This window comes from Narcine bancroftii, chromosome 7 (genome assembly GCF_036971445.1).
Source record: "Narcine bancroftii isolate sNarBan1 chromosome 7, sNarBan1.hap1, whole genome shotgun sequence".
Lineage (NCBI taxonomy): Eukaryota > Metazoa > Chordata > Chondrichthyes > Torpediniformes > Narcinidae > Narcine > Narcine bancroftii.
In genome coordinates, this window is record NC_091475.1 from 211,824,334 (window position 1) to 211,850,397 (window position 26,064).

At 47.6% G+C, this 26,064-nt stretch overlaps 1 protein-coding gene across 5 annotated transcripts in view; it reads right to left on the bottom strand.

Moving 5' to 3' along the window:
- inppl1a (inositol polyphosphate phosphatase-like 1a) overlaps window positions 1-26,064 on the bottom strand; it is a 228,822-nt gene that overhangs the window by 46,199 nt on the left and 156,559 nt on the right. For all 5 annotated transcript variants that reach the window (XR_011342361.1, XM_069892201.1, XM_069892203.1 and 2 more), the window contains exons 8-14: window positions 24,805-24,918; window positions 22,502-22,652; window positions 9,545-9,651; window positions 7,424-7,526; window positions 4,440-4,636; window positions 2,796-2,913; window positions 532-628 (exon numbers count right to left, since the gene is read on the bottom strand). Coding sequence is in view for 4 of the 5 variants with exons in the window: in XM_069892201.1 (XP_069748302.1) it covers window positions 532-628; window positions 2,796-2,913; window positions 4,440-4,636; window positions 7,424-7,526; window positions 9,545-9,651; window positions 22,502-22,652; window positions 24,805-24,918 (887 nt within the window). In the remaining variant the exon portion in view is untranslated. The remainder of the gene's footprint in view (window positions 1-531; window positions 629-2,795; window positions 2,914-4,439; window positions 4,637-7,423; window positions 7,527-9,544; window positions 9,652-22,501; window positions 22,653-24,804; window positions 24,919-26,064) is intronic.

Below are 26,064 nucleotides of genomic sequence, written 5' to 3' on the forward strand. Positions count from 1 at the left end.
GGACATACAACACATCTGAGGAAAAGCGAATGCCGTGGCCGACACCCTATCCATCGATTTCACTGCCAGGGTTCGTACGAATCGCCTGTTTTCATATAAACCGTGTAAAACTCCACCCCTCCATTTTTGGCCCCGACCACCCACCCATTGGAGCTCCTGATGTCCTGACCCTTGATCCTCACCTTGGCTGTCCACCTACCAGAGCTTCCCAACGCCCAAACCGCAGATCCTCGCCTTGGTCACCCACCCACTGGAGCTCCCGATGCCCCGAGCACTCGTCCAAGCTCCCGACGCCCTGAAGGCAGGGTTTCCACCCAGTCCCAGCCATCTGAGCTCCCAATGCCTTGAACGACACAGGTACTTACCATGGTCAAAAGTATAACCTATGTGAAAGTCAGCCCCCACCCAAATTTGGCCCGTAAAACTGGTCCAAAAGTTCGACGATTACTCAAGTATATACAGTACATTGTGCATAGTACATTTTTTATATTATTACACGTCAATAAAAGGAACCTTGAACCTTGGTCTTACCTTGCAGATTTCTCATTGCCAGATGTTAAATGGCAGTTCACAAATCCAAATGAGGTGCCGTGGAACATAAAGGAAACACCAACAGCCCCCTTGTTACCTGTGAACAATGAAGAGAGAACTATAGCACATTGGATTTGCACGCGGTGGTCATCTAGGTGCAGATCACAAGGCATCTGGCCATCCCAAAAGGCTTTACAATGTAAACCTAATCCCATTGGGCAGCGAGCAACACGAGAGACATCAGGAAACCTGATCTGCACCATGCCTTCAATGAACTCTGTGAAACCCATTCCTGGTCAAGGGGCCCAAAAGCACAATACTGCAGATGCTGGAAATCTGAAACAGAGAGAATGCTGGAAATTCTCAGCATGTCAGGCAGGATCCGTGATGAGAGAGAAGAGTTCGTCGTTTGACCTGACCCTGCTGATTTGTTGCAGCATGTCATGTTTTTTATTTTAAATTTTAAATGGAGCCTTAAAAGACACTTAGGGAGAGAACCAGAGAAAGCTACAGCACAGAAATAGGGCCCTTCAAGTCTGTGCTGAACCATTTTTTTTGCCTACTCCCACTGACCTGCATCCAGTCCATAGCCCTCCCATCCATGTACCTGTCCAAATTCTTCTTAAATGTTAACATTGAGGTCGCATTCACCACTTCAGCTGGTAGCTTGTTCCACACCCCCCCCACCCCTCAAGCACATGGGTAAGAAAGGTTTGGCGAGAACTGCAACAACTTGGTCAGAATGGACCACACATTAATAGCTCGGTAGTGGAGACAGTAGAGAGCACCATGTTCCTCAGAGTCCACTTAGGTTGTAGCCTATCATGGACACTCAACATCTCATCACTTGCCAGGAAAGTGCAACAGTACTTCCTGGGAAGACTGAAGTGGACGAGGCTACTGGCCATCATTATATCAACCTTCTACAGGAGCTCTACTGAGAGCATCCTGGCCGGCTGCATCACAGTGTGGTATGGTTGCTGCAAAGAAATGGATCGGAGTTCAATCCACAGGACCTTAAGAGCGGCAGAGAGGATAATTGGAATCTCCCTCCCCCTCACCCCTGCCACCTTTGTGATCTATCGGGATCGTTGTTTGAAGAAGGCGTGCAAAATCATCGAGGACTCCTTCCACCCTGCACACAGCATCTTTCAGCTGCTCCCGTCGGGGAAGAGATACAGGAGGATCAGGGACAGCACCAGGATAAGGAACAGCTCCTTCCCACGGGCAGTGAGAACGCTGAACGACCAATGAACTGCTAAAACAACTCTCCGAGACTCCCCTATATATTATCAACAGATTTATTTTAACTTCCTGCATATATGTTCTGTGTGTGTGTTATGCCTATATGTGTGTTTGCAATGTGTTGCACTGAGGACCGGAGAAAGCTGTTTCATCAGGTTATACTGATACAATCAGATGATGAATAAACTTGAACTTGGACGAGTGTGAACCTTCATGACTCTAACAGTGAGATAGAAGTGGAAAGGGTTAGGAAGGGAATTTCAGAGCTTCAGGGTTTATTTGTTCTTTGGAGTGTAGAAGGATGAGAGAAGACTTAATAGAGGGTGACAAGATTCTGAGAGCCATAGATAGGGTGGACATCCAGCACCGGTTTCCCAGTCCAGGATCATCAAACACTAGAGGACCTGTGTACAAATTGAAGGGAGGGAAATTTAGGGGAGACATCAGGGTTAAATTTGTTTTTTTTTTACACAGAGAGTTGTGGGTGCCTGGAATGCCTTGCAACGGGTGGGGGTGGAGGCTGCCATATTTATTCTTAGACAGGAAAAGAGGAGGGTTATGGGGTAGGGAGGGTTTAGTACTATTTTTTAAAGAATATATGGGTCAGCCTGTACTGTGCTGTAGTGTTCTATGTTCTAGGGGTTAGGGTCCAGACAGCTGAAGCCATGGTCACCTCCAGAACCAGCAAAGGACAAACACCAGGACTGCAGACGTTGAGATCTTGAGCAAACAACGAGAAGCTAGAGGGACTCAGCGAGTCAGGACGGGTCTGTGGGTGGAAGTAGTCAATGTTTCGGCTTGGGACCCTTTATCGAGATTTGATCCTAACCCAGAACGCTGCCTAGGCAGGTGGGCACATCCAGCAGCTCACTTCTGGGTGTAGCAGCCACAGGAATCAGGAGGAGTGGTAAGGTCAGTGCAAGGGAGCGAGGCAGGACCTTCACTGCTCTAAAGACACAGGTTCCCGTATTCCTCACCACCTCTGGATCGTCACTGGGACGTCAGCAGGAGCTACGTACCCAAGGTGTTGGCGATTCCCGTCTTCACGCTCGAGGTAATGACGTGGCTGATCCTGTTCTCGTGCTCTGGCTTCACCAGGACTGCGATTTTAATGTTCCACAATGTCTGCATGGCAATCTGCAAATCGACACGGTTACTGCACAACTCACTCACAACACGGGTAAACACACATATCAAGCCCGTGACCTCTGCCCCTCTGTCTGTGACCTCTTCCCCACCAGACGTGAACTCTGCCCTCACTGGCTGCAACTTCTGCCCTGCTAGCCGTGACGTCCGCCCCTCCCCCGGTGAACCCCGCCCCCACTGGCCGTGAACGCCAGCCCCAGTGTACGGATTAAATGCTAGGGAGGAGGTGACCCGGTGGAACTATAATATTCTCAATGAGTGACGGAAAGGACGAGCAGACAGAAGCCTCCTCATTCCCCTGCTCCCAGTGGCAGGACACAATGAGCATGAGACACGCCCCGCGTATTGTGAAATGGGATGCCCTGGAGGCCATTCAGCCCTTGACCAACTCTGCTACAGGGTGCATTATTGTAAACTCATTTATTAGTATAGCATGGATAGGTTGAGCTGAATGGCCTCTACGGCCTCCAGGCTGTTTAACTCTATGACTCACACTTTGTTCCTCCCTTTCCTCTCAAAAATCAATCCACCTCTGTCTTCCACAAGCTTTGATGAGTTAAAAAGTCTTTCCATCTTCAGGGGGAAAAATCACATCGTTGCCATCTTAAAAGGGTGTCCTTTGTTGTAGATTCTCACACAAGAAAATTTAAACTTTATTTACAACATGGTAGAAGCCAATTCCACACTTAAACCCATGAAACCCAAATTAACCTACAAACCCAAAAGTTTTCCACTGAACCTTGGTGCCTGCTGACTTGTCCCGGTTCAGAGACAGAAACCTTGTCGATCTGTGGTGGAACCTGAGAAATGAGGAAACACAGGATCCTGGGAGCAACCCTTCCCCGTCCAGCACATGGGACCTTTCACCCGTGACCATCAGGATGGAGGTACAGGAGCATCAAAATCAGTCTTGGGAATAGCTTCTTCCCGCAGGTTGTGAGATTGATGACCAGTATCCTGTAGCTGAGTCATTCATCCCAACATATTTATTTTAAATTATATCCATACATATATATATAAATATATATATATATACATATATATGTGATTATGCACTCTGCATTGTGTGTTTGCGCATGCCTGTGTGTGGGTGTGAGTGCCTGTGTCTATCCATGTGCATGTGTATATGTCTGTCTGTGTGTTGTATGTCTGTGTCTGCGTACACACATCTGTATGACTGTGTCTGCGTGTGTGTGAATTGCTGTTTCATCGGGTTTTATATGTACAGTCAGATGACAATAAACTTGAACAAATAGAACATAAACTTTACACCCCTGTAAAGCCCCTTTGGCCCACTATGTTGTGCTGACCTATACACAGTAAACCTGCTCAACAAACTAAACAGTCCCTATCTCACACACATAACCATCAATATTTCTTGCATCCAAAATATTTCTGGAAAGTGGTGGCTGGGGAGTTGAGGACGGAGTTTGGAAGACCCAACTGAAAAACCGACGTCCCCCTTCCCACCAGTGGGAGAAGCTCAGCCTCATCTCACGACACACAACACGTTGTACCTGCTTGAAGTCGAGGTCAGTGAACTCTTTCAAAGTGCTTCGGACAAAGTCCACCCATTCCTTGTCCGCCACAGAGTTTTCCTGGGTCCCAATGACATAGATGTCGTGCGGAATGGTGACCGTCATCTCATCCAGGGTTTTCCCGAGGCCTTTCGAGACGAGCCAGGAGGCCATAGCTTTTGGAGGAGGAGCACTTCCTGGTGAGGAAAACATTTTTGAGAGAGGTGCAGAAAAAAATTAACATCCTCTGGACATGGGCTCAGTATTTAAAGTTTCGTTATCGCCCCATTGGGGAGGGTTCTTCTGTAGGGGCATCCACTTAGAATAGAGATGCAGAAGAATTTCTTTAGTTAGAGTGTGGGAAATTTGGGGAACTTGTTCCCAGATGTTGTAGAGGCCAGGTCATTGTGTGAATTTAAGGCAGAGATTGATCGGTTTTTCATTAGCCCGGGCATCAAAGGTTTTGGGGAAAAGGCTGGGCAGTGGGACTGAGTGGGGAAAATGGATCAACCCATGATTAAATGGTGGGGAAGAAACGATGGGCTGAATAGCCTAGTTCTAACTCTTATGGAAAACCAGAGTTGTATGATCCAGTGATCATTGGGGGGGGGTTAAAGGTGGAGAGGATAAGCAGATTTAAATTTCTGGGAGTCACTCTCTGGGAGGACCTATCCTGGACCCAACATATGAAGGTCATTGTGAAAAGATTCACCTCAGCACCTCTACTTCCCCAGGAGGTTCACCTCAGCACCTCTACTTCCCCAGGAGGTTCACCTCAGCACCTCTACTTCCCCAGGAGGTTCACCCCAGCACCTCTATTTCCCCAGGAGGTTCACCTCAGCACCTCTACTTCCCCAGGAGGTTCACCTCAGCACCTCTATTTCCCCAGGAGGTTCACCTCAGCACCTCTACTTCCCCAGGAGGTTCACCCCAGCACCTCTATTTCCCCAGGAGGTTCACCTCAGCACCTCTACTTCCCCAGGAGGTTCACCTCAGCACCTCTATTTCCCCAGGAGGTTCACCTCAGCACCTCTACTTCCCCAGGAGGTTCACCTCAGCACCTCTACTTCCCCAGGAGGTTCACCTCAGCACCTCTACTTCCCCAGGAGGTTCACCTCAGCACCTCTATTTCCCCAGGAGGTTCACCTCAGCACCTCTACTTCCCCAGGAGGTTCACCTCAGCACCTCTACTTCCCCAGGAGGTTCACCTCAGCACCTCTACTTCCCCAGGAGGTTCACCTCAGTACCTCTACTTCCCCAGGAGGTTCACCTCAGCACCTCTACTTCCCCAGGAAGTTCACCTCAGCACCTCTACTTCCCCAGGAGGTTCACCTCAGTACCTCTATTTCCCCAGGAGGTTCACCTCAGCACCTCTACTTCCCCAGGAGGTTCACCTCAGCACCTCTACTTCCCCAGGAGGTTCACCTCAGCACCTCTATTTCCCCAGGAGGTTCACCTCAGCACCTCTACTTCCCCAGGAGGTTCACCTCAGCACCTCTACTTCCCCAGGAGGTTCACCTCAGCACCTCTACTTCCCCAGGAGGTTCACCTCAGCACCTCTATTTCCCCAGGAGGTTCACCTCAGCACCTCTACTTCCCCAGGAGGTTCACCTCAGCACCTCTACTTCCCCAGGAGGTTCACCTCAGCACCTCTACTTCCCCAGGAGGTTCACCTCAGTACCTCTACTTCCCCAGGAGGTTCACCTCAGCACCTCTACTTCCCCAGGAGGTTCACCTCAGCACCTCTACTTCCCCAGGAGGTTCACCTCAGTACCTCTATTTCCCCAGGAGGTTCACCTCAGCACCTCTACTTCCCCAGGAGGCTCGCTATGACATCGAAAAATTTGGGTAATTTCTGCAGATGTGGAGTGGAAAGTGGGTTGACTGACTGCATCATAGCCTGGTATGGGGATACTAATACCTTTGAGCAGTAACCCTGCAAAGGGTAGTGAACACAGCCCAGGGCATCACAGGCAAAACTCTCCCGACTATCAAGAACATCTAAGGGGAACGCTGCCATTGGAGAGCAGGAGCAATTGTCAAGGACCCCCACCACACGCTCTGTTCTCGCTGCTGCCTTCAGGAAAGAGGCATCGGGGCCACAAGACTCGCCCCACCAGGTTCAGGAAAAGTTGCTGCCCCCTCCACCATCAGACCCCTCAACGACAAACTCCATCAGGGACTCGTTTAGACCCTGACTTTGTAATAATTTTTTCTGCATTGCAAATTATTTACTTTTCTTTCTTTTTTTATAATTTAGATTTAATTTAGACGTACAGCATGGTAACAGGCCATTCTGGCCCACAAGCTCTCAATTAACCTACAACCCCCGTACGTTTTGAAGGGTGGGAGGAAACTGGCACCCCGGGGGAAAACCCACACAACATGGGGAGAAACTCCTGACAGACAGTGGCAGATTCGAACCAAGGTCGCTGGAGCTGTAAGAGCGTGGTGCCAACCTCGCCACCCATTTACATTTTAAATTTAGACACAGCACGGTAACAGGCATTTCCTGCCCACGAGCCCAATTATACCCAATTGACCTACAACCCCTGTATGTTTTGGAAGGCAGGAGGAAACCAATGCACCCAAAGGAAACCCACGCAGACAAGGGGAGAATGTACACACTCCTTTCAGTGTCAGATTCGAACCCTGGTCACTGGCGCTGTAACAGCGTTGTACTATTGCTGTGTTGCTTTTGTACACATATCTTGTCTTGAGTACTTTTTTTGCACAACTTTTTTGCAGTAGAAATTCTGTGTGGCCCGCAGGAAAAAAAATTCTCAGGGCTGTAAGTGAAGTTATGTATGTACTCCGACAATAAATCTGATCTTTGAAGCGCATAGTTATCGACTGATACAGAAAGTATTGGGAGTGCAGGGAAAGCAGAGTAGAACAGTTGTATTTTATGAAGGGAGGACTGGCTGGGAACAGCTCGCAAAATTTTGACGGGCCATTTCTTGCTAAGATTCTCTTGGTCTTACCCATGTTCCAGGTGCCGATGAAGATGGAAATCATGTCTGGTTCATCCTGCTTCGAATGTTTGTTCTTCATCAGCTGGAGGAGTTGGCAAAACGCCTCTCGCTTCTGTACGGGGGAGAATTGAGGACCACAAGGGTAAAGACCTTGGCAGCGTCACCGCCTACAATTCCTGCAAAATCCTCTGTCAATTTTTGTTAATGATTAGGTCCTTTTGCTGAAAATATTTTCTTGTTACCATCAAGATTGTGTCTTGTTATTTTAAAATCACCACTCTTACATTGTCGCAAATGGCAAACTCAATGACGAATCTGAAAGGTTTGGGCTCCATATCTAACGAAGGATGTGCTGGCACTGCAAAAGGCCCACAGGAAGCTTGCGGGAATGATCTTGGGAATGGGAAGGGTTGATGGATCTGGGCCTGTACTTGCGGGGGGTGAGATGCACCTACTGAATGTTGTAAGGCCTGGACTGAGTGGAAGTGGAGATGTTTCCAGTGGTGGGAGATCACTTACTGGTCAACAGAATCCAAGATATGTACATTTTTTTAAAATGTGAATTCGACACAGCACGGTCTCGGGCCCTTTCACCCCTATGAGCCTGTGCAGCCCTATTACACCCAATTGACGTACAACCCGGTACATTTTGAACAGTGGGAGGAAACCAGAGCCTCCAGGGAAAATCCACGAGACAAAGGAAGAAGGCACTGCTACATCAACCAAGCTGCCCTATATATGCAATAGTCGAACCCCCCCCCCCCCCCACATTTTTGGCCCCAAAATCGTGTTTTCCACGTGACTCTTATAAAAGTTGACCCCACCCCAATTTTAGCACCCAACGTCCCGACTGCAGATTCTTGCCCTGGCCACCTGCCCCCCCAAGCTCCCTAAGCCCTGATCACCCGTCCATCCAAACTTCTGACACTCCGGCCACCCGCCATCTGAGCTCCCAATGGTCTGACCGTGGATCCTCACCCCGACCACCTGAGCTCCCAACACCCCAACCACTCACCCATCCAAGCTCCTGACGCCTCAGCCGCCCGCCCACCCGAGCTCCCAATGCCTTGACCGCGGATATTTGCCCCGATCACCCACCCTTCCAAGCTCCCAACACCCATAATGCAGATCCTTGCCCTAACTACCTGTCCATCCAAGCTCCCAATGTCCCAAATGTGAACTAACCACCCAGTCCCAGCCATCTGAGCTCCTGACGCAGATCCTCACCCTGGCTGCCCGCCCATCCAAGCTCCTGACATCCTGAATGTGGACTCACCACCTGGTCCTAGCCATCCGACCTCCCAATGCTCTGAACATTTGCAGGTACTTACCGCAGTCAAATGCATAACCCATGTAAAAGATCTCCCCCCCCCCCCAAATTTGACCCCAAAAATTGGTCCAAAAACAACTATTACACGGAATATCCAATTCACAGGAAATCTGACCAAGATGATTCACCACACATTGGTAAGACAATGTATACGAGGACGAAGAGATTTCACAGTCAGTCCTGCAAGGATAGCTAACATTTTTCCTTTCATTTGATTGGGTAGCTGGGAAACGCCAGATCATTGGTAGGGAATTTATTGGGACTGAATTCAAATACATTTGGAAAGACAGGCTGATGAGGGATAGCCAGTGAAAGAAAATCCTGCCTCACCCATGTGAGTTTTTTGAAGAGGAACGGGGAAAATTAATAAAGGTACAGGTGTGGATGTTGTCCATTCAGGCAGACTTTCAGTAAGGCATCGGACATGGAACACATGTTCCAGAAAGTTAAAGGACATGAAGGGTCCTGTAGGTATGGGGTACGTCAGTGCTGTTTGGCACTTCTCCTAAATCTAGGGGTGGCACGGTTGACGCAGCGATTAGTGCAACCCCGTTACAGGACCAGAGACTGGGATTGGGGTTCAAATCCCGCGCTGTCTGTAAGGAGTTGGTACGTCCTCCCTGTGTCTGCATGGGTTTTCCCCCGGGGGCTCTGGTGTCCTCCCACCCTTCAAAAATGTACCAAGGATTGTAGGTCAATTGGGCTTGTGGCTGTAAATTTAAAAAATATATAAAATTTAAATTTAGACTGATGCATTTTGAAAAGGAAAATTTTGCGGAAGGTGCTGACAGACAACTCACCCTTGTGGTTTCAAAAATGAAATCCTTCCTCTGCGTCTTATCCTTTTCCTTCTCGAACACAATCCCCAGCTTGTTGTGGACGCGCTGAGATTTAATCAGCTGACGAACTGAGGGAGAAAGGACACATTTATGGAAGACTGCAGAAACGGGTTTAGTCATGATGGTGGAATGAATGTGGAGAGGAATCAAACCCCACTCCAGGCACAAACACGCAATGCAACCGGGCTCCTGAATGAACCTCACCAGACTTTGCCTCTGTTGGTACTGACTGATCTTTCACTGTAACACAGCCATTCTCAACCATTTTTTTGGCCCTGGCCCCCTTTGAACTTTGAACAAAGTTCATGGGCCCCCTTCCCTGTGAAGCAGTCACATTTTGGTTCCTTTCATACTTCTCTCCCACTGACAACATGTTTTAAAATATTTTTAAAATTTAGACCTACATCATGGTAACAGGCCATTTCAGCCCACAAACTCATGCTGCCCAATTACACCCAATTGACTTACAACCCCCAGAATGTTTAGAAGGGTGGGAGGAAACTGGAGCCCCTGTGGAAAATCCATGCCGACACGGGGAGAATGTACAAACTCCTTAGAGACTGCATGGGATTCAAACCCCAGTCCCGATCACAGGCGCAGTTACAGCGTTACGCTAACTAATATGCCAAATGTGCTGCCCAAAAAGCATGAAAACATATTTATGTTAAGCAAGGCTTTCACTTAAATGTGCTGTGGCCCCCAGTGGGGCTGTAGGGCCCTGTTGAGAATGACTGCTGTAACATAACACTTTGCCTTCTAATTTGTGTTGCTGTAAGCAGGATGGAGTTGACTAGCTGAACTGCTTGAAAATATGAACCCTTCCCACTGTATCAGGTAATAACCTTGAACTTAGACTCATTGGACTTAGAAAGATGAGGGGGTTCAAATTATTAAAGGAACAAATGAGATAGAAGCAGAGAGGTCGTTTCCATTGGTCGGCGAGGCTTGAACTAAGGGACACAGCCTCAAGATCCAGGTTTCCAGTTACTTTAACTGGCTATCCCAATCCGATGTGTCCGTCTGTGACCTCCTGCACCATTACAAGCTCAAGGAACACTCGAGGGACTCGGCATCAAACACTCCAGCTTTAGATCACCTGCTCTGCATCAGAAAGTCATTTTTGCAAGTCTTCCAGCTCTAACATTGGATCACGTACTCTGAGAGTACAGTCGGACTTGCTGGGTATGCCCCACTGCTCTGATACTGTGACCCACAAGACAGAGCTCATTGTACTGCTGGTGGCACATTAATCCATTTAACGTCGGCCTAGAGGTGGTCCGATCTACCCCACTCACCTTCTCTGCAGCTGAAAACAAAGTTACATAGAACATTCCAGCACGGTACAGGCCCTTCGGCCTACAATCTTGTGCCGATTAGTAGAAACCTACTCAGCGACCTAAACCTTCCCTACCTCACACCCCAAACCCTCTGTTTTCCTTGCATCCATGGGCCTGTCTAAGAGTCTTTTAAATGCCCCATTGTATCAGACTCCACCAACACCCCCAGTATCACATTCCAGGCCCCCACTACTCTCTGTGTAAACAAACCTACCTCTGCCATCTCCCCTAAACTTTCCTCCCCTCACCTTCTTCAGATCTCCTCTGGTGTTTGTTACTGTCATCACAGGAAACAGGTGCTGGCCGTCCGACTTCCATAATCTTATGGACCTCAGCTCAGTCACCTCTCATCCTTCTACGCTCAAAGAAGAAAAGACTGCTATCCTTGCCTTATAAGACACGTTCTCCAATCCAGGCATCGTCCTGGTAAATCTTCACTGAAGCCTCTCCAAAACTTCGACATTTTTCCTGCTGTGAGGTGACTGAAACTGAACGCAATATTCCAAGTTTCATTTTTTAATTTTAAAAAAATGTGGGCATACAGCAAGGTAACAGGCCATTTCAGCCCACGAGTCCGTGCGTCCAATTTACACCCAATCAGGACTGTGGGCTGTACCCAGCAAGTCAGGCAGAATAAAAGTGATCCCGTCAGAGCTGGAAGCCAACTGCTACGCCAACCATGCTGTCCTGACAGAGGCTCTCCTTCCTGAGACGTTAACCGCTTCTCTTACTACAAATGCCCCATGATCAGCATTTCCTGCATTTATTCCATCTTTGAATATTAAAGTTGGAAAAATAAATTAAAAAAAAACAGAAGTAATGGAGTTTAAAAGTTGATTTAAAGTTTGAGGAGGAAGACGCGGTAGAGCTGGGAACAACCAGTGTTGAAAAGACATTCAGATGGGTTAGTGGAGAGGAAAAGAGTGAGATCAGAAGTGGGACTTGAACCCCAGTAAAGGACTAGGAAGACAGCAACCACAAAGGCAGGAATTGCAAAGTGCCTGGTGCCTTGTGCCACTTGGCCATCTCAGCAGTTAAAAAATGGGTGACATGGATATCAGAATCAGGTTCATGGTCATGAACATGGGTCACGTGTTGTTGCTTTTTGTAGAATAAGGTGCAAGCATGACTATAAATTACAATTCCGTAAATACAAGATTTTAAAAAACGTTCAAAAGAGAAAAACTGAGGGAGTGTCTGTGGTCCGTTGCCCATTCAGAAATCGAATGGCGGAGGGGAAGAAGCTGTTTTTCTAGACATTGGGTGTTCGTCTTCAGGCTCCTGTACCTCCTTCCTGATGGTAGCAGTGCGAAGGGGGCCCAGGCTGGGAGGTGAGGGTCCTTGAGGATAGAGGCTGCTTTCGTGAGACCCCGTCTCTTAAAGATGGATAGGAAATTAATAAGAAGAGGATAGGAAAGATTTTTAGGGATGTGGGGCAAACACAGGCAAATAGGACGATAAAAGCACAGAGGCAAAAAATCAATAAAGTGCAAACATCAGAGTCCTTAAATGAATCTGAGTTAGTTGAGGAGTCTGATGGTGGAGGGGGAGCAGCTGTTCCTGAACCTGGTGGGGCGAGTCTTGTGGCCCCGATACCTCTTTCCTGATGGCAGCAGCAAGAACAGAGCATGTGCTGGGTGGTGGGGATCCTTAATGATCACTGCTGCTCTCCGACAGCCAGCGTTCCCTGTAGATGTTCTCAATAGCAGAGAGAGATTTGCCTGTTATGTCCTGGGCTGTGTCCAAAATATTTTGCAGGTCTTTACGCTCGGGAGTATTGGTGTCCCCATACCAGACCGTGAAGCAGGCGGTTAGCACACATCTGTAGAAATTTGCCAGGGTTTCTGATGTCATACAAAATCTCCGCAAACTCCTGAGGAAGTCGAGGCACTGACGTGTTTTCTTCATGACACCATCAGTGTGTTGGGTCCAGGAAAGAGCCTCCAATATCATGACTCCCAAGAACTTAAATTTGCTCATGTGCCATGAATAGGTTGAGAATGGCTGATCTAAATCCATCTCATCCATATAACCCTCCAAATGATTTTAAATTTTGCAACATTGATGTAAATGGAACACCAGTATAGATGAGAGCTGTGTGACCCCTCCAGCCACTTTGCCAGAGAACTTGAATCACCACTCCTGCCCATGGACTGAGACACAAAGGCCACTAGACCACACTCCTGATGAACCATCAATAAGCAAGTGCTGCAGAATTTTAGCTTCCCTTATCTGGGAACTTTTCAAATGCCATCGTTCCACGGGAGTGTGAATCTCCCCCTCCCTCCCCCTCCCCCCCCACCTTCACTCCTCCTTTCGGGCAATTCACGATTCTGTCTCTAATTATAACAAACATCTAAAGGCTGCTGTGTCACTGACACATTAACGATTCCCCCTTCAAAGGAAGAACAAAATAGCAGAAGGTCAAGAATATCAAGCTCTTTCGAACCATAGAACATAACAGCACAGAAACAGGCACCTTCGGCCCTTCTAGTCTTTCCTGAACCATCTTTTCTGCCTAGTCCCACTGACCTGCCCCCAGTCCGTAGCCCTCAATACCTCTCCCATTCATTTACCTGTCCAAATTCTTCTTAAATGTTAAAACTGAACCCACATTCATCACTTTGGCTGGAAGCTCGTTCCCACCACTTTCTGCGTGAAAGAAGTTCCCCCTAAACTTTTCCCCTTTTACTCTTAGCCCACATCCTCTGGTTTGTACCTCACCTTTTTCTTTTTTTTCTTTGGCTTGGCTTCACGGACGAAGATTTATGGAGGGGTATGTCCACTGACAAGTCCGATGGGGGACAGGCAGGCACGGTTTCAGCGGTTGCAGGGGAAAATTGGTGGGTTGGGGTTGGGTGTTGGGTTTTTCCTCCTTTGTCTTTTGTCAGTGAGGTGGGCTCTGCGGTCTTCTTCAAAGGAGGTTGCTGCCCGCCGAACTGTGAGGCGCCAAGATGCACGGTTGGAGGCGAGATCAGCCCACTGGCGGTGGTCAATGGGGCAGGCACCAAGAGATTTCTTTAAGCAGTCCTTGTACCTCTTCTTTGGTGCACCTCTGTCATGGTGGCCAGTGGAGAACTCGCCATAGAACACGATCTTGGGAAAGCGATGTTCCTCCATTCTGGAGACGTGACCCACCCAGTGCAGTTGGGTCTTTAGCAGAATGGATTCAATGCTTGCGGACTCTGCCAGCTCGAGTACTTCGATGTTGGTGATGAAGTCATACCAATGAATGTTGAGGATGGAGCGGAGACAGCGCTGATGGAAGTGTTCTAGGAGCCGTAAGTGATGCAAGTAGAGGACCCATGATTCGGAGCCGAACAGGAGTGTGGGTATGACAATGGCTCTGTACACGCTGATCTTTGTGTGTTTCTTCAGGTGGTTGTTTTTCCAGACTCTTTTGTGTTGTCTTCCAAAGGCACTATTTGCTTTGGCGAGTCTGTTCTCCATCTCTTTGTCGATCCTTGCATCCGATGAAATGGTGCAGCCGAGGTAGGTAAACTGGTTGACCGTTTTGAGTTTTGTGTGCCCGATGGAGATGTGGGGGGGCTGGTAGTCATGGTGGGGAGCTGGCTGATGGAGGACCTCAGTTTTCTTCAGGCTGACTTCCGCCAAACATTTTGGCAGTTTCCGCAAAACAGGACGTCATGTGCTGGAGAGCTGGCTCTGAATGGGCAACTAAAGCAGCATCTCTGTAAAGAGTAGTTCACGGACAAGTTGCTCTTGTGTCTTGGTGTGAGCTTGCAGACCCCTCAGATTGAAGAGACTGCCATCTGTGCGGTACCGGATGTAAACAGCGTCTTCATTGTTAAGGTCTTTCATGGCTTGTTTTAGCATCATGCTGAAGAAGATTGAAAAGAGGGTTGGTGCGAGAACGCAGCCTTGCTTCACGCCGTTAACAATGGAGAAGGGTTCGGAGAGCTCATTGCTGTATCTGACCCGACCTTGTTGGTTTTCGTGCAGTTGGATAACCATGTTGAGGAACTTGGGGGGGCATCCGAGGCGTCTAGTATTTGCCAAAGCCCTTTCCTACTCACGGTGTCGAAGACTTTGATGAGGTCAACAAAGGTGATGTAGAGTCCTTTGTTTTGTTCTCTACACTTTTCTTGGAGCTGTCTGAAGGCAAAGACCATGTCAGTAGTTCCTCTGTTTACGCAAAAGCCACACTGTGATTCTGGGAGGACATTTTCGGCGACAATAGGTATTAGTCTATTAAGGAGAATCCTAGCGAAGATTTTGTCTGCAATGGAGAGCAGCGTGATTCCCCTGTAGTTTGAGCAGTCTGATTTCTCGCCTTTGTTTTTGTACAGGGTGATGATGATGGCATAACGAAGGTCCTGAGGCAGTTTTCCTTGGTCCCAGCAGAGCATGAAAAACTCATGCAGCTTGGAATGCAAAGCTTTGCCGCCAGCTCTGGTGGGGGGGGGGGGGGGGGCGGGGGGATTCCATCCATACCTGCTGCTTTGCCACTTTTCAGTTATTCAAGAACAGTGGAGCCCCCAGAAAGAGGTTCAATGTTGGAAACTTGCAGTCAGACGTAGTGAGAGGAAACTTTCAGGCAAACGTCCAAGCAAAGCTCGAGGATGCAAACTGCCTCACGGACACATCTCCTGAAACCCTCTGGGATCAGCTGAAAATGGCCATACTGCAATCCACTGAAGAGGTACTGGGCTTCTCCTCCAGGAAAAACAAGGACTGGTTCGACGAAAACAACCAGGAAATCCAGGGGCTGCTGGCAAAGAAGCGATCTGCCCACCAGGCTCACCTTGCAAAGCCGTCCTGGCCAGAGAAGAAACAAGCCTTCCGTCTCACATGCAGCCATCTTCAGCGCAAACTCCAGGAGATCCAAAATGAGTGGTGGACTAGCCTCGCCAAACGAACCCAGCACAGCGCGGACATTGGCGACTTCAGGGGTTTCTACGAGGCTCTAAAGGCTGTGTACGGCTCCTCACCCCAAGTCCAAAGCCCGCTGCGCAGCTTAGACGGCAAAGTCCTCCTCAGCGACAAGATCTCCATCCTCAATCGACGGTCAGAACACTTCCAATCCCTTTTCAGTGCCAACTGCTCAGTCCAAGAATCCGCCCTGCTCCAGCTCCCTCAACAACTCTTGAGTCTAGAGCTGGATGAGGTCCTTACCCAGGAAGAGACATATAAGGCAATATCTCACCTTCCATCAGTGGAAAAAGCCGATCTAAATTTACTCTGTCTGTCCCCCTCATAATTTTAAATACCGCGATCAAATTTCCCCTCATTCATCCACGCTCCAGGAAATAAAGTTCGAACTGGTTTAACCTTTCCCTGTAACTCAGTTCCTGAAGTCCGGGCAACATCCTAGTATCTTCTCTGCCCTCTTTCTATCTTATTGATACCCTTCCTGTAGTTTGGTGACCAAAACTGCACATAATCCTCCAAATTTGGCCTCGCCAATATCTTATACAACTTTACCATAACATCCCAACTCCTGTACTCAATACTTTGATTTATGAAGGCCAATGTGCCAAAAGCTCTATTTACAACTCTATCCACCCGTGACACCACTTTCAGGGAATTATGTATCTGTATTCCAAGATCCCTCTGTTCTACCGTGCTCCTCAGTGCCCAACCATTCACCGTGTACATCCTTTCTTAGTTTGTCCTTCCAGAGTCACTGAGTGTCCGTGAATTCGCCTCCAGCGATTCCTGCATTCTTTGCAACCGTCCAGACTCCTGTTCAAACAATTGGCAACCCAAGCTCCAGATCCAAACCCCCAACACAATCAGGAAGCCTTCAGAACCAGAGGCCCATCAGAAGCCATTCTTGCCTTCAGCATCCTTTCAAATCCTGTCTCCAATACCTGTTCCCATGTACCAGTCTCCAACAACCTGTGCGGGTCTCTGACCTCAAGTTGCCCACCGACTTTGTGGGTCCCTCAGCACTGAGCCCCTCACTGGTCTGTCGCTGTGGTCTCATTCTTAATGGAGGGGAGAGGTGTTCTCTCTGTTTCTTTTGCCCGGCGCTAGTCCGCTGCCCCCCCCACAAAGTCTGCAACCCCCTGTGGCTGCTGCTGAGCGTAGGCACCGCCATCTTGGGCACAGACCTCCGCGTCTGCAGGATGTTAAATGAAAACACTATTGGCTCCTTTAACAGGCCGTTTAAAACCTGTACAGAGCCGCTGGCATTAGGACCGGATGGATGAACTCTGCAGAGCTCTGATGTGCCTGCTCCCTGCTCTCTCCAGTCTGCACCAGTGCCAAGATTATAGCAACGCCAACATTTTCCATGTCGAATCATCTCCAACAATTAAAGATCCAAAATTTCATCAGCTCCTTCATCCATCCTCTCAAAGTGAAGAAATCCACATCTCTCAACATTACATTTTGAAGGGTGGGGGGGATACCGAAGCCTCCGGAGGGAACGCATGCAGACACAGGGAGAGCGTCGGATTCAGACCCGGGGTACTGGCGCTGTAACACTGTTGTGCTAACGTGCCATCCTATTATGAACTTGGCGAGGAGCAATACATTTTTAATATCTTATTTACAGCACAGTGGAAGCCGATTTCAGCCATGATGCCGAATTACACCCAAATTAACCTACAATTCCCGTATGTTTTTGGAGGGTGGGAGGAAACTGGAGCACCCAGAGGAAGCCCACAGAGACACGGGCTCAACGTACAGACAGTGCCAGATTCAAATCTTGGTCGTAGCTATCGCTACTCTATTCACGCTAGTCCTCTCCTCTTAACTCATACCCTCTAGTGTGTGACACGTTTACCGATTCTGTCTACCATATCAATGCTTCATCTAGTCTGATAAACTACTATCAATACCTCGTATAGTCCATTAAATTCTATCAGGTCTCCCCTCAGCCTCTGACGCCCAATCCATTTGTCCGTCCTCTCCTTACACAAGTGCAGTTAGGAAAGATTACATTCCTTTTTTAAAATATTTTATTTATAGATTTAAAGCCACATTAAATTCATTCATTTTACCAATATATCCCAATACATGAGGTATAAAAAAAAGAAACGGAAATATAGATCTACCCAGATTCCCCCCACTTCACGTCCCATACTAACCCCCTACTGAAAGAAAGGATAATGTTCCTTGATGTGAAGCCAGACACTTGGTGGTGGTGAGTACCTGCAAGTGTTTGATGGGAGCATGAACTGACGTAAGCAGGACCTGATGTCTGTCCCTCTCTCTGCTTAGTTACTTAGTGATGCAGGAAGACTAGAAGGTGAAGGAGGCACCTGGCCCATTTGAAGAGTGAATTGAGTTGAAGAGTCAGGGCATTACGTTACCGGTGGACAAGGCCGCATCTGGAATATTGTGAGGTTCTTGTCGCCACACTGTTGGAAGGATGTGATAAATGAGGAGAGGGTGCATAGAAAATTCACAAGGATGGTGCGGGGACAGGAGGACTTGAGGCTACAGAGGGCTGTGAACTCTGCTAGCCCCATCGTGGGCATCAGTCTTTACTCCATTAAGGACATTTTTAATGCCTCAAGATGGCAGCTTCTATCCTCAAGGACCCCCACCAACCAGGCCATGGCAACTTCACACTGCAGCCATCAGGAAGGAGGTCCAGGCGCCTGAAGACGAACACACAATAGCACAAAAACAGCTTCTTCCCCTCCGCTATCAGATTTCTGAATGGATAATGAACCACAGACACCTCCTCACTTAAAAATTTTTTTTGCAGTAAATATTTATTTTTTTGAAATCTTGTATTTACAGAATTGTAATTTTTCTACCTTGTTCTGCACCATACTAGTGCCACTAAAGAACAAAGTTAGTGACAGTAAACCTGATTTTGATCTGGGACAGGCTGGAGAGGATGGAGCTGTTTTCCCTGGAGGTTAGAAGGCGCAGGGTGACCTGGTAGGTTTATAAAATCATAGATAAGATGGGCTGTCACAGTCCTCGGGTGGGGGTTTCTAAAACTGGAGGGCAAATGGTAAAGGTAAGTGGGGAAAGATTTAAAGGGGGACCCAAGAGGCAGGTTTTTCCACACAGAGGACGGTGGGGCAGGAACAATAGGAGTGTTTAATAGGCTTCAAGATAGACGTGTGACTATGAAGGGGACAGAGGGATATGGATCAAGGGAAGTAGCAGAGTTTTAACTTGATTTTTGGGCATCATGTTCAACAGAGACGTTCCTAGTGCTCCAAGTGAATGGGACTAGATCAGGAAGGCACCTTGGTTGGCGCGGGATTAAGTGTTTGAGTCCCCGTTCTATGACTCCGATTTCTGTTCACACCAACACCTCCCCCCCACCACCCCATGTATCTCTCTCTCTCCCTATTCCTCTGTCTCCCCACCCCCTTCCCTTCCTTCTCTTATCAAAGCTATCTTTCTCATTCCACTGCCCTCCCCTTCTAACCAGGGATGGCAGGACTTACAATAAAAGGTGGATCGACTATGCTTATATTTGCTGGAATTTTGAAGTTTGAGGAGGGATCTTACCAAAACATAAAATTCTTAAGGGATTGGACAGGCTGGATGCAGAAGGTTGTTCTCGATGTTGGGGAAAACCAGAACCAGGGGTCACAGTTTAAGGATAAGGACCGGGATGAGAATTTTTTTTCTCTCAGAGAGTGGTGAATCTGTGGAATTCTTTGCCACCGGAAGTAGTTGAAGCTGGTCCTTATCTATATTTAAGAGGAGGTTAGATTTGACCCTTGTGGCTATGGGGATCGGGGGATATGGGGAGAAGACAGGTACTGGGTACTGAGTAGATGATCAGCCATGATCAAAATGAATGGTGGTGTAGGCTTGAAGGGCCAAATGGCCTACTCCAACAACTAGTTTCTATGTATCCACTTGTGAGCTGAATATTTATTGATTGTCTTATATTTTCTTTTAGTGTCTCATGGTGTATTTAACTTACACTATTGTTGCTGGTGTATCTCACATACCCGAGTGGCTGCAGCAAGAAATAATTGTACTAATCTATATGACAATAAATGCACTCTGTTTCCACCTTTTCCCCATAACCCTTTGTGTTAAGAAATACATTTACCTCTTTCTTGAACATGGTTCATATCAGAGAGAATTCCACAGGTTGGGTCGGAATGGTTGGCGTAGCGGTTAGTGCAACGTCTTTATAGCACCAGTGATCATGAGTTCGAATCCCGTTATAGTACCAGCAATTGGGACCATGGTTCGAATCTTGTCTGTAAGGAGTTGGTACGTTCTCCCTGTGTCTTTGTGGGTTTTTCCCCGAGGGCTCTGATTTCCTCCCACCCTTCAAAAACGTACCAGGGGTTGTAGTTGATTGGGTGTAAATTGGGTGGCACGGGTTCGTGGGCCAAAATGGCCAGTTACCCTGCTGTGTGTCTACATTTAATTTTTTTAAATTTAAAATTTACCATTTCACCTGATCTATCCTAAATGGCAGACCTCTATTCTGAGGCCAAGTCCCTTGATTCTGGATTCCCCATGAACCAGGAACATGCCCGTCTATATCTAGTCTAGTCCTTTTAGAATTCTGTTGATATCTAGATAACTGGGAAGTACCAGTGGCACTGTCAACACCGCGGTTAGCGTGATGCTATTACAGCACCAGCAACCCGGGTTGGAATCCCGTGCTGTCTGTAAGGAGTTTGCTTGTTCTCTCTGTGACTGCATTGGTTTTCCTCTCGCCTACAGAGTTAGTAGGTTACCTGGTCACAAGGGTACAACTGGGAAGGGTGGGCTTGTAGGCCAAAAGGGCATGGAGCACTGGAGAAACTCAGCAGGTCACACACTGTACTTCATACAGCAAAGATACAGAATCAACGTTTTGGGCTTGAGCCCTTCATCAAGGTACGAGTAAAGTGTAGGCAGGCGCCCAAAAAAATGGTGCATGGGGGTGGGGGGAGAATGAGGCAGGAGGTAATAGGTGGATAAGGAAGGGAGGGAACATCAGCAAGCGGGGTGGGGGGGGGGAGGCAGAAGGAAGAGGGTACAGAGCTGGAGGAAAGGAGACAGAGGGATGGGAAAGCGAGGGAGAACGGGGAGCGGGCTAACAGGAACTGGAGAATTCGATGTTAATACCATCCGGATGGAGAGTGCCCAGAGAGAATATTAGGCATTGCTCCTCCAATATATGGTGGCCCTGGTTTGGCTGAGCACAAGGCCACGAGCAGATGTGCTGACGTGGGCGTGGGGGGCAGAATTTACGTGGCTGGCCACTGGGAAGCCCCTGTCACTGATGCAGACAGAGCGAAGGTGCTCAGTGAAGGAATCGCCCAGAGTGTCTCTCTGATGTAAAGCAGGCCACAATGGAAGCACCGGATTCAGTAGATGATCCTTGCAGATAGAAGTGAAGTGTTGCTTCACTTGTAATGACTGTTTGGGCCCCCGAATGGTGGTGAGGGAGGGGAGAGGGCATGTTACTGTGCTGTATCTCCCAATTAAACAAATTAAATTAAATTGACCACAAGAGACCACTGTCTTCTCTTGTCCCTGAATAAATCCAACACGTTATTCTGGAACAAATCACCGGGTAGAATTAAAGTGACTAACCGATACCCCCTGGTTCATTATCTCTACTCTGATCCTGCAGGAAAGATCTCAGCACAGGCCTGCCTTCCTCCTTGGCTGATGGGTACCTTTCACACTGAGCTCCTGGAGTTTGCTGGCCAGGTTTTTTTTGGCAGGATCAGGGTCCTCTCTCAAAAGGGGTCTGCTGTACTCCATGCAAATAGCCTCATCTCCTGGAGGAACTAATCCACCTGCCACTGAGCCACCAGTTCAAAGAAAAGCTCCCTCTATGACCCTTGAGGGGGGATGCAGCTGAAACAAAAACTTGGTAGAACAACGCGTTCCATGGCCTTAAGGAGCACGCCATTGGAATAAATCAAGGGAATGACCTCCACGTCCAGCTACAGAGGGCCAAAACCATCAACCTACCATAGAGGTGATACAGGAACCACCCAATGCAGATGGAATTTAACAAAAAGGAGGGACTTTTACCAGACACTCTGTGTTCACAAGTCAGAACCAATCTCAGGTAGGGAGTAGCGGCTGTTGAACACCATGTCCTGGTTGAGTTGTCATGCTGCCTTGTTGGGACATTTCTGAGGGAAGTTTACTCTATGCCTTGGGCAGGCTTTGATCGTAACGCCAACTAAACATGGGTCAGAGATTGTTAAAAAACAGATTCACTAATTTTTCCTCTGAATGTAACATCTAACACCATTCTTTTCAGTAAGATCAGGCAGACAGCTTTGTGTTTTACATTTATGACAGAACATTACAGCTAAGACCATAAGGAGCAGAAACAGGCCATTCTGCCCCACCATTCAATCACGAGCTGATCCATTCTCCCACTCAGCTCCACTGCCCGGCCTCCTCCCCATAACCTTTGATGCCCTGGCTAATCAAGAACCTATTAATCTCTGCCTTAAATATGTGGCCTCCACAACTGCCTGTGGCAACAAATTCCACAGTTTAACCATCCACGATGCTGTGTCGACCTCGATAAACCTATTCCACCACCAAGTTAACCCTTACCTCCCTCTCATAACCCTCTATTTTCATTAAACAGTGCCAGTGGATCGGTCCCAAACGTCAGAGGTATGGGAGTAATGCTGGGAATGCTCCTTCTCCTTACTTTTATCGTGTGTGAATGTATTCCAGTCCTCCTGTGTGTCCTTGGACTTCTTCAGTACCACCAGCTTACCCCCATCCACATCCACACTGAGCGAGTATTTCTGTGATTTACCGATCTTTGTTAAGTCTGTCAGGTTTACATCCAACTTGACCTGAGAATGAAACGCGGAGATATTATTGGCACGGTTTAAAGGGCTTGGGCTTCAATCTGCTGGCTCGGTGGTCATGCTCTCACTGAAATCCAGGTCTCTACTCATTTGAGTTCTGCTTGGATATTCCCTGCAACGCACTCGAGGGAGCTCGACGCTGTCCATGGGCTCAGTGGAGATGGAAGGGCTTTCGAGAAAAAAATTAGATATAATGTTAAAGATAGAAAGTTTCAATTTATGAAATTGTGGAGCCCATTCTTAGAATTTTTTTAATAAGTGGAAGAATTCACAATTATTGTATGTTCTGGTGATTCTTTGCCTGTTCTCCGGGAGTCGCCACTTTATTCATTTTTCTAAAAAAAATCATTTATAAGATGACCTTGATTAGAAGGAGGGGGCAGATTAAATTTAGTTTTAGATTGTAAGTAATTATTTTCCAAAGGGATACATTGAATTTCAGCTTGTCACCTTTGCAATGTTAAAGGTGTATCCGATTTCCAAGTAATTGCAATATATTTTCTCGCAACTGCTAAAGCTAATTTCAATTTAGGAGTTGTACATTTTCTGCACTTGCTCCAAGCTATCCTTAAATGACTGCTATTGCATTTTTACTGTTAGTCCTTTAAGTACCATTTGCCAATCTATTTTAGCCAATTCACATCTCATTCCATCAAAGTTACCCCTCTTCAAGTTCAAAACCTTTGGATCCATATCAACTCTGCCACATTCCATCCTAATGAAGAATTCCACCCTATTGTGGTCACTCTTGCCCAAGGGATTCCTCACAAGATTGCTAATTAACCCTTCTCCATTACTCAATACCCAGTCTAGAATGGCTCGTTCCCTCGTCGGTTCCTCAACATGCTGATTTAGAAAACAATCCCGCATACATTCTAAGAAATCCTCTTCAACTTTACCCTTACCAATTTGGTTCACCCAATCTACATGTAAAGTCACCCATTACAACTGCTGTCCCTTTGTTGTACGCATTACCAATTTCCTTCATGACTCCTTCACTGACCTCACTGCTACTGTTTGGCGGCCTAAAAACTACTGCCACTAGCGTCTTCTGCCCCTTCGTGTTTCGCAGCTCTACCCATATGGATTCCACATCCTCTACACTGATGTCCTTCCTTACTATGGCATTCACCTCTTCCCTAATCAAAAGGGCTACTCCACCTCCTTTTCCATTCTGTCTACCCCTCCTGAATGTCGAGTAACCCTGAATGTTGAGCTCCTAGTCACGTTCCCACTGAAGCCACATCTCTGTGATCCCAACTATATGGGCTCAGAGACTTAATCCCCAGAGAAGGGATACCCATAACAAGAGGACATCGGTTTAAGTGAAGTGGGAGAGAGTTAACAAGAACCTGAAGAGGAACTGAGTGCCAGAGGAGGGGGTTGAGGGTAGTAGAGAAATATGCTCATGAAATATTGGGACGGATGCATGGATAGGATGGATTTAGAGGGATTAGGGGAAAACACAGGCAGGTGGGACTAGTGTGGGTGGGAAAGGATGTGCTGATGTTGGAGAGGGTTCAGAGGAGGTTCACAAGGACGATTCTGGGAATGAAAGGCATATCAATATGAAGTGCATTTGACAGTTCTTGGCCTGGACTCGTTGGATTTTAGGAGAATGAGGGGGGATCTCATTGAAGTATTTTGAATGTTGAAAGGTGAAGACAGAGTAGATGTAGAAAGGTTGTTTCCCACGGTGGGAGAGTCTAGGACAAGAGGGCACAACTTCAGGATTGAAGGGCGTCTACTTAGAGCAGAGATGCTGAGGAATTTCTTCAACCAGTGGGTGGTGAATCTGTGGAATTTTCTGCCACAGGAGGATGGGTGCATTTAAGGCAGAGATTGTAGGTTATTTATTAAGTGGGGCATCAAAGGTTTTAGGGAGACCAGGCAGCGGGGCTGTGGGAAAATGGATCATCTTTGATTAAATGGTGGGGTAGACCCGATGGGTCATATGTACATATGACCTATTCTTCATGGTCATATGTACATTTTGGTCAGTGTGGGCAAGTTGGGCTGAAGGGCCTGTTTCCATGCTCTATGGCTCTCCTCCAGATGCACCAAAAATATTAGAGAGAGGTGGGAAGCAGGACTCTGGAAATAGCCCAACACAGCAACTCGAAGAGTGGGTCATTACCTCAAAGGCCTGCACCGGAATGTTCCTTGCCTTGCGGGGCGCCGTGTGAGAGAACATGGATGACTGCGACGTGAAGCTGGGGCAGGAGCTCATTTCCTGCAGAGCTTTCAGAGCCTGGAGGGAGGAAGGACAAAGGCCTGTTGTGAGACTGGTAGGACGTACATTTTTTTTGTCGCAAACTCCGGATGAACTTGCATGGCTCCCAGTGGAACATGCCAATGGACCAACAAATAGTTTAGAGCAGCCATTCGCAATCCTGCCTTGGCTATGCTCTACCCCCACTCAGGACATGACTCAAAGATTATAGATCCCCCCCCCCTCACCCTCTTCCCTGTGAAGCAGTCCAGTTTTGGTTTCTACCGCACTTCTCTCCTACCAACAACGTTTAAAAAAAAACATAAAAAATATTTATCTCCCCTTTCCAGATCTCATTTTATTTTTACACTGACTTTGCGAGATCTTGCCGTTAGGAAGAGTCTCCCGACATCCTGGCAGTGGTCGTTCACACAAGAATGACTAAAACTGCAAATCTCCGTTTTTAACTGCGAGTTTACATAGCATGCCAGCAGTGCGTTATGCAAAGTGGCAGGTCATTGTATGACATACGTGGGACATACAGCGCCATTGCATCAACTGTGATGTGATCATATGTGACCCTTCGTCAGGAACAGCAAGAATTTCTATCTCGACCCCGTTGCTAAAACAGCTGTTCCCCGGCCAACCACTCGCTCTATCAGCTCAGGTCACTGCGAGATGTTTGACTTTGTGCCGTGTATTCGGGTTGCTCGTTTGGTGCATTGGATAAAGTGGTTGTCATATACATAAGGTCACAGGTGCACAAAGCGCACAAAAGACAATGGCATATGATTAACACGTGAGATGCCACAAAGAGAAAAATATATATAAAATGGAAAAAATATTCACTGATGGACAGAGGTGCAAAGCACCATGTGATTTTGTTCTGAAGGTAACAATCAAATTCTTGAAATGGATTGGAGCAAGTCTCTGGGTTCTGTTCGTCAGACCTGTCCATTACCCGATATCTTTTTAAGTTGGAAATGGACAAAAGTATTGTGCGAGAGAGGATCACTGAAGCAGTGGCGATGGGAGAGTGAGCCTGGTGGAGGAAGAGCAACTGACTCTTGGCCTCAATGACTCAGTGAGGGAGCGCGCCGGCTCAGAGCTCCCAACACTGCGCAGTGACGGGGTGAGAAAACAGGCGGGAAAGTGGCATGCAGCCTGGCAGCAGCTGGCAAATCC